The 20,338-nt window shown below is 45.1% G+C and overlaps 1 protein-coding gene across 2 annotated transcripts in view; it reads right to left on the reverse strand.

Annotated features, from left to right (window-relative positions):
* SLC43A3 (solute carrier family 43 member 3) overlaps nt 1-20,338 on the reverse strand; it is a 242,619-nt gene that overhangs the window by 138,506 nt on the left and 83,775 nt on the right. For both annotated transcript variants that reach the window (XM_082268265.1, XM_082268266.1), the window contains exons 4-5: nt 9,095-9,171; nt 8,858-8,950 (exon numbers count right to left, since the gene is read on the reverse strand). In XM_082268265.1, the coding sequence (XP_082124391.1) occupies nt 8,858-8,950; nt 9,095-9,171 (170 nt within the window). The remainder of the gene's footprint in view (nt 1-8,857; nt 8,951-9,094; nt 9,172-20,338) is intronic.

The raw sequence follows: 20,338 nt of genomic DNA on the forward strand, positions 1-20,338 counted from the left end.
CACTCAACAGTCCATGTGCATAAAAGGTATATATATATATATATAAACAAATTTTTGTGCAAATGATGATCCGTGTGCGGTGAATACAGTTGGTGCAGTGATAAAAATAAAGTTCATCCGTGCACAATTAATAGGTGACAATTAGTGATTTTCTAAGGCACTATTGTGAATATCCCGCGCTGTGATCCAGAGTGAGCCGTGATAGTATAGGCGCAGTGGCCGCTCACCTCACTGCGCCTTAATAGGCGCTTTAAGCTGGTCTCTCCCCTAGGGGTGTACTGCTGGGTTTTTCAGCAAGGGATACTCCAACCTCCACTCTGTACTCCACAGTTATCGGTTCCAGATTATCTCCAAACGGTACCAGGGTGTCCCAGAAAAAGAGAATAATCCCCAATCGTGAAGCATGTAAAAACTGTCTTTATTATGTAAAGCAAAGAAATACACTCACATTTAAAACGAATGGTATAGGCAGAGACGATATAATGTTGCCGCACTCTTGCGGTGTTGATTCCAGGGTACTTCCGGTTACGGGCTTCCAAAATATTAATTCATCATAGCACTTTATATATATATATATATATATATATATATATATATATATATATATATTTATTTGATATATATATATATTTATTTGGTCACACATGCACCATTTGTGAATTAGCACACTATTACTGCGATTCAGTTGGCTGTTGCGATTATCAAGGTCATTTTATCTTTATGTGTCGTTTTTAGAAAAGGAGGCTTTTTATTCTACTGGGAATTAATATTGTAGAATTTTTAATTAGTGTCAAGGAATTGGATTTGGATGTTTTTAAAGATTCGCATTATATATGTCGTCGTATACCTCCTTTGTTTATAGATTGACCTGATGAAAGTTGTCTACAAGTAGGATTTACTTCGCACCTTCATACACCTCAGACAGATATAGGGATTTTTTAAGGATTTTAAAGGAATCGGATTAGTTTGCAAGAGTTGGATCATATATGTTTCGTATACCTGCTGACTTCTGATTTAATTATCTGGTCTGTCTATATATTATAAGTAGTGAGAACCCCTCTTTTCTTCAGCATCTTCCTATATCTTAAGACGTCTCGCTGCGATTCTGACATTGGTAGGCTTGGTCAGAGTCTTTTCTGAGATCTCTTCTGTCGTGGGCCGACTCATTGTGTCTTCCTTATTGTATTGGTATTTAGTGATTAATACTAGAGTTGGCTGCATATAGAATCGGATTGAATCCGAATCTCAGAGTCATTATTTATTTATTTATTCATTTATAATGAGCTGCGGCATATTAGAGGAATCCTCCCACTCGGATACATACGTGACAGCGCATTTATCACCCCACTATTTTTTTCATATTTGATACACTGTTATTTGCATTTATTTATATTGTGATTGAACTATTTTAGGTGTTGTCACTAGTGCACTTTATAATTTATTATTCATATTGATCACTTTATATGCCTGGTAGCGCTGTTTTAAACATCTCACAATTCTTCTTGGTTTTTACCTTGTGAGCAGCAGCTGCAGGTGACACTATTTATATTTAGCGCAGGTTTTAATACACACATTTTTACAGTGTATATATGCTGTATACCCTACGGCATTAGAACTAGGAGGAGAACCTAATTAAATAACACCTGTGTGTAACATAGAAACCTTATACCGGACATTAAAAAAATACTATATAAAGCATATTTGATGCTGTTGAAACCCAGGTCTTGAGAGATAGGAGCCTTTCTAAACTGGTAATTTGCATATTGTTAAAAGCTAGGAAGTCTGCCTTCCCTAAGGTCTGCCACTGCAACTGGAAGCCATATTTCACATAGTGTGAAGAAATACATTTTCACCCTAGAAATATTTAATTGGAAGAATTCTGATTTTTCTGCAATCAGGCATGGATCCAGTGGTGGCCCGCCCATAGAGGGCGCAGGGGCGCCAAGCCCCCCCCCCCCCCCAAACGAATAAAAAAAAAAAAGATTAAATAAAAAAAAAAAAAAGTAAAGTTTTCGCCCACTAGGGGCGCCGGACTGTGTGCTGGGTATGGGGGGGGGGGGGGGTTTGACCCCACCCTCGCCCGGCAGAGGCACGAATTGGCGCTCTTCTCATTGCTCTGCGCCCCGACACTCCCCACTTTAACGACGGCTGTGATTGGCCCAGAGTCCAGCCTGGACCAATCACAGGAGGACATCCGACCTGGTGACGGGACGCCTGAGGGCGAAGAGAGAGGGAGAGGAGCGACGAGGGAGAGCCGCGTGACCAGTACCGGCGGCTCGCTCGGCTGTGTAAGTGTCCCGGCCGGGAGCAGTGCTGTACACCGCACCAGGAGAGGAGAGGGCTGCCTACACCGGACACCTTCTTCCACCCCGACATGCAGCCGCCCCCGTCCAGGCTGAGGAGCAGCAGGAGGAGGAGATGAGGCTCCGAGTCCGCACAGTGTAGTCCCGCCGCCGCTCCGGCCGACTCAGAGGAGCACGCCACGCAGGTAAGTGACAGGCAGTGTTCAAGTGTTCTGACACTGTCTGCTTTGAAGGGGGCACGCACGCTAAACTCTGCATTGATTGGAGGCACGCACGCTAAACTCTGCATTGGGGACATGTATGCTGGTCACTGCATTGATTGGAGGCACGCACGCTAAACTCTGCATTGGGGACATGTATGCTGGTCACTGCATTGATTGGAGGCACACACGCTAAACTCTGCATTGGGGAAATGTATGCTGGTCACTGCATTGATTGGAGGCACGCACGCTAAACTCTGCATTGGAGACATGTATGCTGGTCACTGCATTGTAGGCACGCACGCTAAACTCTGCATTGGGGACATGTACACTGGTCAATGCATTGATTGGAGGCACGCACGCTAAACACTGCATTGGGGACATGTATGCTGGTCACTGCATTGATTGGAGGCACGCACGCTGATCTCTGCATTGGGGACATGTACACTGGTCACTGCATTGATTGGAGGCATGCACGCTGATCTCTGCATTGGGGACATGTATGCTGGTGACTGCATTGATTGGAGGCACGCACGCTGATCTCTGCATTGGGGACATGTATGCTGGTGACTGCATTGATTGGAGGCACGCACGCTAAACTCTGCATTGGGGACATGTATGCTGGTCACTGCATTGATTGGAGGCACGCACGCTAAACTCTGCATTTGGGACATGTATGCTGGTCACTGCATTGATTGGAGGCACGCACGCTAAACTCTGCATTGGGGACATGTATGCTGGTCACTGCATTGATTGGAGGCACGCACGCTAAACTCTGCATTGGGGAAATGTATGCTGGTCACTGCATTGATTGGAGGCACGCACGCTAAACTCTGCATTGGAGACATGTATGCTGGTCACTGCATTGTAGGCACGCACGCTAAACTCTGCATTGGGGACATGTACACTGGTCAATGCATTGATTGGAGGCACGCACGCTAAACTCTGCATTGGGAACATGTATGCTGGTCACTGCATTGATTGGAGGCACGCACGCTGATCTCTGCATTGGGGACATGTACACTGGTCACTGCATTGATTGGAGGCACGCACGCTAAACTCTGCATTGGGGACATGTATGCTGGTCACTGCATTGATTGGAGGCACGCACGCTAAACTCTGCATTGGGGACATGTATGCTGGTCACTGCATTGATTGGAGGCACGCACGCTAAACTCTGCATTGGGGAAATGTATGCTGGTCACTGCATTGATTGGAGGCACGCACGCTAAACTCTGCATTGGAGACATGTATGCTGGTCACTGCATTGTAGGCACGCACGCTAAACTCTGCATTGGGGACATGTACACTGGTCAATGCATTGATTGGAGGCACGCACGCTAAACTCTGCATTGGGGACATGTAAGCTGGTCACTGCATTGATTGGAGGCACGCACGCTGATCTCTGCATTGGGGACATGTACACTGGTCACTGCATTGATTGGAGGCACGCACGCTAAACTCTGCATTGGGGACATGTATGCTGGTCACTGCATTGATTGGAGGCACGCACGCTGATCTCTGCATTGGGGACATGTACACTGGTCACTGCATTGATTGGAGGCACGCACGCTGAACTCTTCATTGGGGACATTTATGCTGGTCACTGCATTGGAGGCATGCACGCTGATCTCTGCATTGGGGACATGTATGCTGGTTACTGCATTGATTGGAGGCACGCACGCTAAACTCTGCATTGGGGACATGTATGCTGGTCACTGCATTGATTGGAGGCACGCACACTGATCTCTGCATTGGGGACATGTACACTGGTCACTGCATTGATTGGAGGCACGCACGCTGAACTCTGAATTGGGGACATGTGTGCTGGTCACTGCATTGATTGGAGGCACACACGCTGATCTCTGCATTGGGGACATGTACACTGGTCACTGCATTGATTGGAGGCACGCACCCTAAACTCTGCATTGGGGACATGTATGCTGGTCACTGCATTGGAGGCACGCACGCTAAACTCTGCATTGGGGACATGTATGCTGGTCACTGCATTAATTGGAGGCACGCACGCTGATCTCTGCATTGGGGACATGTACACTGGTCACTGCATTGATTGGAGGCACGCACGCTGATCTCTGCATTGGGGACATGTGCACTGGTCACTGCATTGATTGGAGGCATGCACGCTGAACTCTGAATTGGGGACATGTGTGCTGGTCACTGCATTGATTGGAGGCACACACGCTGATCTCTGCATTGGGGACATGTACACTGGTCACTGCATTGATTGGAGGCACGCACCCTAAACTCTGCATTGGGGACATGTATGCTGGTCACTGCATTGATTGGAGGCATGCACGCTGATCTCTGCATTGGGGACATGTACACTGGTCACTGCATTGATTGGAGGCACGCACGCTGAACTCTGCATTGGGGACATGTATGCTGGTCACTGCATTGGAGGCACACACGCTAAACTCTGCATTGGGGACATGTATGCTGGTCACTGCAATGATTGGAGGCACGCACGCTAAACTCTGCATTGGGAACATGTATGCTGGTCACTGCATTGATTGGAGGCACACACGCTGATCTCTGCATTGGGGACATGTACACTGGTCACTGCATTGATTGGAGGTACGCACGCTGATCTCTGCATTGGGGACATGTGCACTGGTCACTGCAATGATTGGAGGCACGCACGCTGAACTCTGCATTGGGGACATGTACGCTGGTCACTGCATTGATTGGAGGCACGCACGCTGAACTCTGCATTGGTGACATGTACGCTGGTCACTGCATTGATTGGAGGCACGCACGCTAAACTCTGCATTGGGGACATGTATGCTGGTCACTGCATTGATTGGAGGCACGCACGCTAAACTCTGCATTGGGGACATGTACACTGGTCACTGCATTGAAAGGGGGCATGTATACTGGTCACTACATTGAAAGGGGGCATGTACGCTGGTCACTGCATTGAAAGGGGGCCTGTACTGTGGGGTTTGTGCTAGGGGGTCTGTACTGTGGGATTCGTGCTAGGAGGCCTGTACTGTGGGATTAGTGCTAGGGGGTCTGTACTGTGGGGTTTGTGCTAGGGGGCCTGTACTGTGGGATTAGTGCTAGGGGGCCTGTACTGTGGGGTTTGTGCTAGGGGGCTTGTACTGTGGGGTTTGTGCTAGGGGGCCTGTACTGTGGGATTAGTGCTAGGGGGCCTGTACTGTGGGATTAGTGCTAGGGGGTCTGTACTGTGGGATTAGTGCTAGGGGGCCTGTACTGTGGGATTAGTGCTAGGAGGCCTGTACTGTGGGGTTTGTGCTAGGGAGCTTGTACTGTGGGGTTTGTGCTAAAGGGCCTGTACTGTGGGATTAGTGCTAGGGGGTCTGTACTGTGGGATTAGTGCTAGGGGGCCTGTACTGTGGGATTAGTGCTAGGGGGCCTGTACTGTGGGGTTTGTGCTAGGGGGCTTGTACTGTGGGGTTTTTGCTAGGGGGTCTGTACTGTGGCATTAGTGCTAAGGGGCCTGTACTGTGGGGTTTGTGCTAGGGGGCCTGTACTGTGGGGTATGTGCTAGGGGGCCTGTACTGTGGGGTTTGTGCTAGGAGGTCTGTACTGTGGGGTTTGTGCTAGGGGGCCTGTACTGTGGGGTTTGTGCTAGGGGGCCTGTACTGTGGGGTTTGTGCTAGGGGGCCTGTACTGTGGGGTTTGTGCTTGAGGGGGGCCTGTACTGTGGGGTTTGTGCTAGGGGGTCTGTACTATGGGGTTTGTGCTTGAGGGGGGCCTGTACTATGGGGTTTGTGCTAGGGGGCCTGTACTGTGGGGTTTGTGCGGGGTTTGTGCTTGAGGGGTTTGTGCTAGGGGGTCTGTACTGTGGGGTTTGTGCCACTCTCAGTCAGTGTATCCCATAGTAGGGTGTCTCTCCCAGTATATCCCATAATAGGGCCCCTGATATACTAGTACTGATGGACCCCTTAATATGTGATATATTGGGAGAATTTGTTCACGCAAGCAAAATACAGGGGACAAAATGGGTGGAGTCTATAAGGGGTGGGGCTTCTGAGAAATGGGAGGGGTCAAATTCGAAGGGCGGGGTCTTGCGTCCCACCATCTTAAAACTTCACCAGCCGCTACTGCATGGATCAGCATGTGTCCTTGAGTATCATCAAAGAACAAATCTCAGCCCCTAAGATCTCATTCCAAAGACCTCTAGCCTCCCATTCATTGGTTAAGACTTTTGTTCAGAGTGTCTCTTAAATAGCTCCTCATGCACAATCACCTTGACTTGTGGGTTTTGAATCTAGTTCACAGAACTTTAAACATCGCCTTTTGAACCTATCAGGGGTATTGCCCCTTTATACTTTCACTCACAAAGCTGTGTTCCTGGTTGCTTCTGAGAGGTATGTGTGTCTTAGCTGGCAAACCTGTCCTGTAAAGAACCCCTTCTTGTGTTATAAAAGGATAAGGTGGTATTGAGGGCTAGAGCTTCCCTCCTTCATTCCTAAGTGGTTTCACCCTTTCAACTCAATCAGGATATTATTATTCCATCTCTCTGCCTGGCTCCAGTACATCAAAAGGAAATTTACCTATACTGCCTAGATGTAGTTCTTGCTGCAGAGGTTTTCCCCTCAAGCACTGCATCTATTAGAAAGACTGACTGTCTTTTATTATCCCTAATGGTCCCTGTAAAGGCGAACCAGCTTCTCACTCCTCCATTTCTCGATGGTTCAGACAGATCACCACCATCAAAAGGATACTTTTCATTTTCTGTCAAGGCATACCCTACTAAGTCTGTAAGTGCTTCTTGGGCTTTTCTGTTTCAGGCAAGTGTTCTCTAAATTTTACCAGGTTAAAGCCTAATCTGATGCCAACTTTGAGTGTTCCTTCAGGCATCTTTGAACTGCAGGCTGCAATTAGTTTGTGGGCCTGTTAGAGTTTTGTTACTGCTACCCACCCCTAGATTTGCTGCTTTTGGATGTTCCAATTGTCTCTGAATAACTAACTCCTGTGTCTCCCAATAAATGAGAAAGAAAATGGGATTTTTGTACTTATTATAAAATCTGTTTATTGGAACTTATTAAGGGGAGCTTAATAAGGGTTCTTATCCACTTGCCGACTGCTCACTAGAGCTCTACTGCGGCAAAGTGGTTCGTTATCGTCTGGCGACGTAGACCTACGCCGCCAGACACTCCCCTCTCTCGGTGGCGCGCGCGCAGCCAGGGGCTCGCTCCCGCTGTATTCAGTCACAGCGGGAGTCAGGCCAGGGGAGGAGCAGCGGCGATCGCCGCTGCTCTTCCCCGATCGTCGGGGGATCGAGTGTGGAGATCCGCCTGCTTGTGTAAACACAAGCGGGCGGGTCTCCTAAGTGACAGGCAGGGTCAGATTGCAGGGTTCAGCATAGCTGAACCTACGATCTGTCCCTGTGTCACTCAGTCACCTCCCCCCAAAAACGTTAGTAAGCACCAGGCATACATTAACCCCTCCCTCTCCAATAAAATTAACCACTTCCCTGCCAGTGTCATTTTTACAGTAACAGTGCATATATATAGCACTGATTACTGCAGTAATGTCACTGGTACCCCCAAAAGTGTCAAAAATGTCAGTCAAGGGTCCGATCTGTCTGCCGCAATGTCGCAGTCCCGCAAAAAAAATCGCAGATCGCCGCCATTACTCGTTAAAGAAAAAAACACCAAAAATGACAGAAATCTTTCCCTTAGTTAGTAAACGCAATAACTTTTGCGCAAACCAATCAAAATACGCTTATTGCAATTTTTTTTACCAAACATAGGTAGCAGAAAACAAATTGGACAAAAATGTAAAAAAATTTTGATTTTTACATTTTTTTGGGGGGGGGGAATTTTATATAAAAAAATGTGAAAAATATTGTTATTTTTTCAAAATTTACACTCTTTTTTTGTTTATAGCGCAAAAAGTAAAAATCGCACAGGTGATCAAATACCACCAAAAGAAAGCTCTATTTGTGAGAAAAAAAGGACGTAAATTTTATTTGGGTACAGCGTTGCACGACCGCGCAATTGTCAGTTAAAGTAGCACAGTGCCGAATCACAAAAAGTGGCCTGGACGTAAGACAGCAAAATCCTCCGGTGGTAAAGTCGTTAAATAGACTCTGCCTGACCCAAGATGGCCACCAAAGTCACATGGGAAGCCAGCATCCAATCAGATGCTGCCTCTCTGTGACCAAGGAGATCATAGAGGAAACAGAATCCCCTTGACTTCCTCCTTCACATGCATTGCTGCAGTGGAGAAAATGGACTGCACCTGCTCATATATATGGTTGTAACAAGCCATTCCTGACAAAATGGCTAAACCCGCCACAAATGCATTGAAAGCAATTTGAATAAAAAAATGTTATTTGAATATTTGAAATAAACTTCTTACCTTGACTATAAGAAATATGACAGATGAAGAATCAAAGGCTCCATTGTAGAGAGTTATAATTGTGGAACGCTGAGCACCAAAGAGATTTCCCACCTATGAATAGAGACAATGTAATTCCACAGACTGATTCCACAGACTGAACATAAAGTCTTGTAAACTCGCAGACGACTTTGGGTGCATGCTAAATATTAGGGTTTTTTTTTCAATGATTTTTTTTTTTTTTGTAGAAATACTGACCTGCATATTAGTTATAATAAAGGTCATTCCTCCAACTGTCAGGAGGGTCATGGCAGGAAACAAGAGCACAGCTGTATCTGTAAATAAATAAATAAATACATTAAGGAATCAACCAACCAGAAGTGTAACAACATGGTTACATCCATTATTAGTAAGATTAGAAAAAGACAGTCTATCAAGTAAAAAAAAAAATAAGTAGCCTTGATTTACAAATTCCTAAACATGCAGTTGACCCTGCAAACCCTATATAAAGCAGGGCCCAATTTGCTCCAGCAGGGGATAAATAAATTCCTTCCTAATTCCCCTGTACACACGTTCCGATAATCGGACGACTTATCGTTCAGATTTTGTTGCATGATACTAACATCGAATTCAACAATGCGTACAAACCGTATGATTTTTGTCGTACGATTCTGGAAAAGCTTCCTGGTTGCTTAGCTATGTACTGTATCAGATGGTGCAAAACAAAACAATGGCAGCCAGGCTTTTTCGGGGCTATTTTAGTTTTTCTGAGCATGCGCGGTCTTTGTCGATCGACTTTTAGCGTACGCATACTGTACTGACGAAACGATTATCGTTCGAGAAGATGTCGTACGACAGATGTTTTCCTGTTTGTCCCTTCGGATTTTGTTGGACCAACTGTCGTGATCGGCTGTCGAAAGCTGTGTACAAACGATCAGATTATCGTGAGATCAGGTCGAAAGCGAGTTTTGTCGTACGATTATCGGAAAGTGTTTACGGGGCATTAGTCCTCAGAAGGTAGTTGGATATTCCCTGGATCAACAATCCATTGTGTTTTTACTTATAAATGTTAATATCCAGATCTATTTTGTGCATCTAGGAATGCATCATCAGCCCTTTCTTATAACAATCTACTAAGCTCTTGACGGAGCCTATTCCACATACTCAGAGCTCATATTGTAAAAAGCCTTTCCATATGTGGAGGTAAAAATTCTTCACTATATGAACCACTTATATTTTTGTACATGGTGATCATGATCAAGTGTTTCTTCTTAAGAGAGGATACATTCAGTTAATCTTTTCTCAAAGCTGAACTTCTCTATGCCTCTTACCAGTTTGGTTGCCCTTCTCTGCACTGTGTGAACTGGTGCTTAAAACTGAACTGCATATTCCAGAATGACTGCATATTTCACAATAAATGCCATATGTTAGGGCCACAAATCAAATACTTTTAACCACTTTAGCCCCGGAAGATTTTACCCCCTTCCTGACCAGGGCCTATTTTGCGATTTGGCACTGCGTGACTTTAATGGACAATTGCGCGGTCGTGCGACGCTGTACCTAAACGAATTTGACTTCCTTTTTCCCCACAAACAGAGCTTTCTTTTGGTGGTATTTGATCACCTGTGCGATTTTTTGATCATGCACTATAAACAAAAAAAGAGCGTCAATTTTGCAAAAATAACAATATTTTTCACATTTTTTTATATGAAATTCCCCCCAAAAAAATGTAAAAATCAAAATTTTTTAACATTTTCGGCCAATTTGTTTTATGCTACATATGTTTGGTAAAAAAAATTGCAAAAAGCGTATTTTGATTGGTTTGCGCAAAGTTATTGCGTTTACTAACAAAGGGAAAGATTTTTGTTGCGCAATGGCGGCAATCTGCGATTTTTTTGCGGTACTGCGACATTGCGGCGGACAGATCGGACCCTTGACTGACATTTTTGACACTTTTGGGGTTACCAGTGACATTTCTACAGTAATCAGTGCTATACATATGCACTGTTACTGTAAAATTACACTGGCAGGGAAGGGGTTAACTTTTTTTGAGAGGGAGGGGTGGTGTGTGTCCCTAGGGGCGTGCTTCTAACTGTGATTGGCTGTGGCTTGAGGTGTAGGAACAGTGATCAACGGTTCTACATAGTAGAACCGTATAATCACTGTTTCTACACAGGGGAGAATGACAGGCGGCTTGTTTACATCAGCCGCCTGCCTTTCTCCCTCTGCACCGACGATCGCCGAGTGACTGGCGGACATCGGGTCCGCCGGTCACACGTGCGGGGGGGGGGTCCGTGACCGCGCCTCCGGGGGCGCGTGCTCGCTCCCTAGACCCTTACAGGCTAGCGACATAGTACTACGTCGCTCTGCCTGTGAGGGGCTGACTGCCGCAGCAGTAAATAGTCGTGCCGCGGTCGGCAAGCGGTTAAGGCCAATGAAAAATCTTCTTTTCTAAAGGCAATCCCACTTCTAAAAACCAACCTATTCTAAAACAACACTGCAGTTTATTACTTTACCTAATCATAGAATTACAACATGCCCATAGTGGTGCAATGTACTGCATATTTTGTATGTGGTCTTTAATCAATTCTTAATTAGCAAGAAGAGCTTATGGATCCAGCGTATGGCATGAAATCCACATAGATCTGATCTCATATATACCGTACATATGCCACTTTAGCATATGTAGCACCCTCCTAGATAGGTGCTAGGGAGAGAGAGTAGTTTACACTGCCTGCTTAACAGGGGAGTAGCAGGTAAAACATAGCCTGCTCCATCTGCTTAACAGGGGAGCTTGATCAATAGTTATGCCTGTTGCATGTGTCCATGTGTGATTCATCTGGGCTAAGGGAGTGTCCCCACTGTATCCAATAGGGGAGCCTGTTGGACAGTGGAAGAAACCCAGCCAGTGACACACAGGATTTGTAACTATCCCAGTGGGTTTGCACAAACAGTGGTGCATCCTGGGATTTGTTATAAAGCCAAGGGCACATGTGACAGGGTGTCTTTGGGTGGGAAGCCAGGTCCCAGGAGGAGGGTGACGGCTGTCTCTTCTCATGTTTGCTGTGGAAGGTAGTCACAGGCAGCCGGTCTAGTGGACCAGGAGTGTGGAGCTGAACCAGGAGGTCCAGGAAAGCTGACAAGTGGAGTTGGAGGCAGAGCAACCTTGGGAAAAACAGTGTCCGTGACCGTGAGTACCAGGAAGCTTGCCAGGGGTCTGTCCAGGAAGGGGGACCACTCCAGTGGAGTGTCAGTGGACAGGAGTTCAGCACACACAGCAAGTGAGAAAGGGGGTGCCAAGTTAGACCCTGAAGAGTAACTTAAACAGAATCATACTTTCTATCTTCACTTCAGTGTCAAGGTGAAGCACCAGGCTTGCTGCATACACTACAGTTAGTTGTCCTCAGATTTGTGCATAGTTCATAGTTGGAGTATCCCACTCATCCCTTCTCCTATCCCAGTTCTAAATAAAACACAAAAACCAAATCCCCTGGACTGTACATTGTCTGAGCCAAGCGTTTAAAGTGATAAGTTTCCACAGAGAGTTACGGGTAACCCAGGGGAATCCAGAAAGTGCAATTTTCAGCAGTCCTCTAGGGGGCAGTGCTACACATATTTTGATATTGAAAAGCACACAAGCCTAGAAAAAAAAAGGAGGGACCGCTGGGAAAAGTACACAAAAATCGCTAATATTCATCCCTGCAGAAAAACAAAGATCCTTACTGAAAATCGTTTCCTACTTTTGAATTAAAATCAACTTTTTAAACAAACAAATGGGCATTGTACTCTGCTTACAGCTAGTGTTGAGCGAACACGGACTGTATTATTCGTGTTCGTACCGAATAATTGGATTTTTTTTACCCGAACACGGACACGGACACTTTACTGTATGTTCGGGTAAAAATCCGTGTTCGGTCGTTTTATTTCCGGGTTTTGCATGCTTTGGCGCTCTTTTCATGGCGGGCTTTCAACAGCCAATCAACAATCGTTTAACTGGTGTGCCTTAAGCCATCCCAGCCATGCCTGCAAATGTCTTAGTAGCTGTGATTGGCCGTCTGAAGCATGTGACCAAGTCTTTATAAGTTCGAGGCAGCCGCCGCAGCAGCGTCATTCTGCTGCTTAGCTAAGGGACAGAGCACACATCAATGTGCTGGCTGCTGATTAGGGAAAGATAGGCAGGAAAAAACCATTTGTGTCCGGATAGAATTGAGGGACAGGTCGGAGTGTTTAGGCAGGGCGAGTTGTAGGCATTTTAGGGATAGAGTCTGCTGAATTATAGGGTCAGTGTCTTCTACAAACTACAATCGATATTGCTGTGTGGGGGGTGGGGTGAATCTGCATTCAATCCTGATCTACGATCTCTTCTCAATCCTGTTAGGGACAGAGTCTGCTGAATTTTAGGGAAACTGTGTTCTACAAACTACAATCGATATTGCTGTGTGGTGTGGGATTGGAGATAGGCAGGTGTCAGTGATCCACATCCATTTTTCTGTGTGTGAGCTGCAGTGAACACAATCTTTTTGGGCTGCAGTGAACACAATCTTTTTGGGCTGCAGTGAACACAATCTTTGTGGGGTACAGTGAACACAATCTTTTTGGGGTGCAGTGAACAAAATCTTTTTGGGGTGCAGTGAACACAATCCTTTTTGGTGTGCAGTGAACACAATCTTTGTGGGGTGCAGTGAACAAAATCCTTTGTGGGGTGCAGTGAACACAATCTTTTTGGGGTGCAGTGAACAAAATCCTTTTTGGGGTGCAGTGAACAACATCCTTTTTGGGGTGCAGTGAACACAATCTTTTTGGGGTGCAGTGAACAAAATCCTTTGTGGGGTGCAGTGAACACAATCTTTTTGGGGTGCAGTGAACACAATCTTTTTGGGGTGCAGTGAACAAAATCTTTTTGGGGTGCAGTGAACACAATCCTTTTTGGTGTGCAGTGAACACAATCTTTGTGGGGTGCAGTGAACAAAATCCTTTGTGGGGTGCAGTGAACACAATCTTTTTGGGGTGCAGTGAACAAAATCCTTTTTGGGGTGCAGTGAACAACATCCTTTTTGGGGTGCAGTGAACACAATCTTTTTGGGGTGCAGTGAACAAAATCCTTTGTGGGGTGCAGTGAACACAATCTTTTTGGGGTGCAGTGAACACAATCTTTTTGGGGTGGAGTGAACAACATCCTTTTTGGGGTGCAGTGAACAAAATCCTTTTTGGGGTGCAGTGAACAAAATCATTTTTGGGGTGCAGTGAACACAATCTTTTTGGGGTGCAGTGAACACAATCTTTGTGGGGTGCAGTGAACACAATCTTTTTGGGGTGCAGTGAACAAAATCCTTTTTGGGGTGCAGTGAACAACATCCTTTTTGGGGTGCAGTGAACACAATCTTTTTGGGGTGCAGTGAACAAAATCCTTTGTGGGGTGCAGTGAACACAATCTTTTTGGGGTGCAGTGAACACAATCTTTTTGGGGTGCAGTGAACAAAATCTTTTTGGGGTGCAGTGAACACAATCCTTTTTGGTGTGCAGTGAACACAATCTTTGTGGGGTGCAGTGAACAAAATCCTTTGTGGGGTGCAGTGAACACAATCTTTTTGGGGTGCAGTGAACAAAATCCTTTTTGGGGTGCAGTGAACAACATCCTTTTTGGGGTGCAGTGAACACAATCTTTTTGGGGTGCAGTGAACAAAATCCTTTGTGGGGTGCAGTGAACACAATCTTTTTGGGGTGCAGTGAACACAATCTTTTTGGGGTGGAGTGAACAACATCCTTTTTGGGGTGCAGTGAACAAAATCCTTTTTGGGGTGCAGTGAACAAAATCATTTTTGGGGTGCAGTGAACACAATCTTTTTGGGGTGCAGTGAACACAATCTTTGTGGGGTGCAGTGAACACAATCTTTTTGGGGTGGAGTGAACAACATCCTTTTTGGGGTGCAGTGAACAACATCCTTTTTGGGGTGCAGTGAACACAATCTTTTTGGGGTGCAGTGAACACAATCTTTGTGGGGTACAGTGAACAGAATCTTTGTGGGGTGCAGTGAACACAATCTTTGGGGGGTACAGTGAACACAATCTTTTTGGGGTGCAGTGAACACAATCTTTGTGGGGTGCAGTGAACACAATCTTTTTGGGGTGGAGTGAACAAAATCATTTTTGGGGTGCAGTGAACAACATCCTTTTTGGGGTGCAGTGATCAAAATCCTTTTTGGGGTGCAGTGAACACAATCTTTTTGGGGTGCAGTGAACAAAATCCTTTGTGGGGTGCAGTGAACAGAATCTTTGTGGGGTGCAGTGAACACAATCTTTGGGGGGGTACAGTGAACACAATCTTTTTGGGGTGCAGTGAACACAATCTTTGTGGGGTACAGTGAACAGAATCTTTGTGGGGTGCAGTGAACACAATCTTTGGGGGGTACAGTGAACACAATCTTTTTGGGGTGCAGTGAACACAATCTTTGGGGGGTACAGTGAACACAATCTTTTTGGGGTGCAGTGAACACAATCTTTGTGGGGTGCAGTGAACACAATCTTTGGGGGGGTACAGTGAACACAATCTTTTTGGGGTGCAGTGAACAACATCCTTTTAGGGTGCAGTGAACACAATCTTTGTGGGGTGCAGTGAACAACATCCTTTTAGGGTGCAGTGAACACAATCTTTGTGGGGTACAGTGAACAGAATCTTTGTGGGGTGCAGTGAGCACAATCTTTGGGGGGTACAGTGAACACAATCTTTGTGAGGTGCAGTGAACACAATCTTTGTGGGGTGCAGTGAACACAATCATTGTGGGGTGCAGTGAACTCAATCTTTGTGGGGTACAGTGAACACAATCTCATACTTCTGAAGATTTGAGGGTGCTGCCTGTTCCATACTCCCCCTACTCCTCATCTAGCCTTTTAGGGGTACAAACAATAGTAATTGGGGCCTAGTGTGGTTGTGTACGTGTGATATACATACACTTTTTTTGGATCATATTTTCTATTCCGCTATTTAATCAAAAACCTTTGGGGATCAGTTAAATTGGGGGATAGTCTGTGTTGGTACGTGTGAGAGAGATCCACCTTTCCAAGTTGTTGGGGTTCATCTCATACTTCTGAAGGTTTGAGGGTGCTGCCTGTTCCATACCCCCCCTACTCCTCATCTAGCCTTTTAGGGGTACAAACAATAGTAATTGGGGCCTAGTGTGGTTGTGTACGTGTGATATACATACACTTTTTTTGGATCATATTTTCTATTCCGCTATTTAATCAAAAACCTTTGGGGATCAGTTAAATTGGGGGATAGTCTGTGTTGGTACGTGTGAGAGAGATCCACCTTTCCAAGTTGTTGGGGTTCATCTCATACTTCTGAAGGTTTGAGGGTGCTGCCTGTTCCATACTCCCCCTACTCCTCATCTAGCCTTTTAGGGGTACAAACAATAGTAATTGGGGCCCAGTGTGGTTGTGTACGTGTGATATACATACACTTTTTTTGGATCATATTTTCTATTCCGCTATTTAATCAAAAACCTTTGGGGATCAGTTAAATTGGGGGATAGTCTGTGTTGGTACGTGTGAGAGAGATCCACCCTTCCAAGTTGTTGGGGTTCATCTCATACTTCTGAAGGTTTGAGGGTGCTGCCTGTTCCATACTCCCCCTACTCCTAGCCTTTTAGGGGTACAAACAATAGTAATTGGGGCCTAGTGTGGTTGTGTACGTGTGATATACATACACATTTTTGGATCATATTTTCTATTCCGCTATTTAATCAAAAACCTTTGGGGATCAGTTAAATTGGGGGATAGTCTGTGTTGGTACGTGTGAGAGAGATCCACCTTTCCAAGTTGTTGGGGTTCATCTCATACTTCTGAAGGTTTGAGGGTGCTGCCTGTTCCATACTCCCCCTACTCCTAGCCTTTTAGGGGTACAAACAATAGTAATTGGGGCCTAGTGTGGTTGTGTACGTGTGATATACATACACTTTTTTTGGATCATATTTTCTATTCCGCTATTTAATCAAAAACCTTTGGGGATCAGTTAAATTGGGGGATAGTCTGTGTTGGTACGTGTGAGAGAGATCCACCTTTCCAAGTTGTTGGGGTTCATCTCATACTTCTGAAGGTTTGAGGGTGCTGCCTGTTCCATACTCCCCCTACTCCTCATCTAGCCTTTTAGGGGTACAAACAATAGTAATTGGGGCCCAGTGTGGTTGTGTACGTGTGATATACATACACTTTTTTTGGATCATATTTTCTATTCCGCTATTTAATCAAAAACCTTTGGGGATCAGTTAAATTGGGGGATAGTCTGTGTTGGTACGTGTGAGAGAGATCCACCTTTCCAAGTTGTTGGGGTTCATCTCATACTTCTGAAGGTTTGAGGGTGCTGCCTGTTCCATACTCCCCCTACTCCTCATCTAGCCTTTTAGGGGTACAAACAATAGTAATTGGGGCCTAGTGTGGTTGTGTACGTGTGATATACATACACATTTTTGGATCATATTTTCTATTCCGCTATTTAATCAAAAACCTTTGGGGATCAGTTAAATTGGGGGATAGTCTGTGTTGGTACGTGTGAGAGAGATCCACCTTTCCAAGTTGTTGGGGTTCATCTCATACTTCTGAAGGTTTGAGGGTGCTGCCTGTTCCATACTCCCCCTACTCCTAGCCTTTTAGGGGTACAAACAATAGTAATTGGGGCCTAGTGTGGTTGTGTACGTGTGATATACATACACTTTTTTTGGATCATATTTTCTATTCCGCTATTTAATCAAAAACCTTTGGGGATCAGTTAAATTGGGGGATAGTCTGTGTTGGTACGTGTGAGAGAGATCCACCTTTCCAAGTTGTTGGGGTTCATCTCATACTTCTGAAGGTTTGAGGGTGCTGCCTGTTCCATACCCCCCCTACTCCTCATCTAGCCTTTTAGGGGTACAAACAATAGTAATTGGGGCCTAGTGTGGTTGTGTACGTGTGATATACATACACTTTTTTTGGATCATATTTTCTATTCCGCTATTTAATCAAAAACCTTTGGGGATCAGTTAAATTGGGGGATAGTCTGTGTTGGTACGTGTGAGAGAGATCCACCTTTCCAAGTTTTTGGGGTTCATCTCATACTTCTGAAGATTTGAGGGTGCTGCCTGTTCCATACCCCCCCTACTCCTCATCTAGCCTTTTAGGGGTACAAACAATAGTAATTGGGGCCTAGTGTGGTTGTGTACGTGTGATATACATACACTTTTTTTGGATCATATTTTCTATTCCGCTATTTAATCAAAAACCTTTGGGGATCAGTTAAATTGGGGGATAGTCTGTGTTGGTACGTGTGAGAGAGATCCACCTTTCCAAGTTGTTGGGGTTCATCTCATACTTCTGAAGGTTTGAGGGTGCTGCCTGTTCCATACCCCCCCTATTCCTCATCTAGCCTTTTAGGGGTACAAACAATAGTAATTGGGGCCTAGTGTGGTTGTGTACGTGTGATATACATACACTTTTTTGGGATCATATTTTCTATTCCGCTATTTAATCAAAAACCTTTGGGGATCAGTTAAATTGGGGGATAGTCTGTGTTGGTACGTGTGAGAGAGATCCACCTTTCCAAGTTGTTGGGGTTCATCTCATACTTCTGAAGGTTTGAGGGTGCTGCCTGTTCCATACTCCCCCTACTCCTCATCTAGCCTTTTAGGGGTACAAACAATAGTAATTGGGGCCTAGTGTGGTTGTGTACGTGTGATATACATACACTTTTTTTGGATCATATTTTCTATTCCGCTATTTAATCAAAAACCTTTGGGGATCAGTTAAATTGGGGGATAGTCTGTGTTGGTACGTGTGAGAGAGATCCACCTTTCCAAGTTGTTGGGGTTCATCTCATACTTCTGAAGGTTTGAGGGTGCTGCCTGTTCCATACTCCCCCTACTCCTAGCCTTTTAGGGGTACAAACAATAGTAATTGGGGCCTAGTGTGGTTGTGTACGTGTGATATACATACACTTTTTTTGGATCATATTTTCTATTCCGCTATTTAATCAAAAACCTTTGGGGATCAGTTAAATTGGGGGATAGTCTGTGTTGGTACGTGTGAGAGAGATCCACCTTTCCAAGTTGTTGGGGTTCATCTCATACTTCTGAAGGTTTGAGGGTGCTGCCTGTTCCATACCCCCCCTACTCCTCATCTAGCCTTTTAGGGGTACAAACAATAGTAATTGGGGCCTAGTGTGGTTGTGTACGTGTGATATACATACACTTTTTTTGGATCATATTTTCTATTCCGCTATTTAATCAAAAACCTTTGGGGATCAGTTAAATTGGGGGATAGTCTGTGTTGGTACGTGTGAGAGAGATCCACCTTTCCAAGTTGTTGGGGTTCATCTCATACTTCTGAAGGTTTGAGGGTGCTGCCTGTTCCATACCCCCCCTACTCCTCATCTAGCCTTTTAGGGGTACAAACAATAGTAATTGGGGCCTAGTGTGGTTGTGTACGTGTGATATACATACACTTTTTTTGGATCATATTTTCTATTCCGCTATTTAATCAAAAACCTTTGGGGATCAGTTAAATTGGGGGATAGTCTGTGTTGGTACGTGTGAGAGAGATCCACCTTTCCAAGTTGTTGGGGTTCATCTCATACTTCTGAAGGTTTGAGGGTGCTGCCTGTTCCATACTCCCCCTACTCCTCATCTAGCCTTTTAGGGGTACAAACAATAGTAATTGGGGCCCAGTGTGGTTGTGTACGTGTGATATACATACACTTTTTTTGGATCATATTTTCTATTCCGCTATTTAATCAAAAACCTTTGGGGATCAGTTAAATTGGGGGATAGTCTGTGTTGGTACGTGTGAGAGAGATCCACCTTTCCAAGTTGTTGGGGTTCATCTCATACTTCTGAAGGTTTGAGGGTGCTGCCTGTTCCATACTCCCCCTACTCCTAGCCTTTTAGGGGTACAAACAATAGTAATTGGGGCCTAGTGTGGTTGTGTACGTGTGATATACATACACTTTTTTTGGATCATATTTTCTATTCCGCTATTTAATCAAAAACCTTTGGGGATCAGTTAAATTGGGGGATAGTCTGTGTTGGTACGTGTGAGAGAGATCCACCTTTCCAAGTTGTTGGGGTTCATCTCATACTTCTGAAGGTTTGAGGGTGCTGCCTGTTCCATACCCCCCCTACTCCTCATCTAGCCTTTTAGGGGTACAAACAATAGTAATTGGGGCCTAGTGTGGTTGTGTACGTGTGATATACATACACTTTTTTTGGATCATATTTTCTATTCCGCTATTTAATCAAAAACCTTTGGGGATCAGTTAAATTGGGGGATAGTCTGTGTTGGTACGTGTGAGAGAGATCCACCTTTCCAAGTTGTTGGGGTTCATCTCATACTTCTGAAGGTTTGAGGGTGCTGCCTGTTCCATACTCCCCCTACTCCTAGCCTTTTAGGGGTACAAACAATAGTAATTGGGGCCTAGTGTGGTTGTGTACGTGTGATATACATACACTTTTTTTGGATCATATTTTCTATTCCGCT

Source organism: Pelophylax lessonae, assembly GCF_965119305.1.
Source record: "Pelophylax lessonae genome assembly, chromosome: 9".
Taxonomy (NCBI): Eukaryota; Metazoa; Chordata; class Amphibia; order Anura; family Ranidae; genus Pelophylax; species Pelophylax lessonae.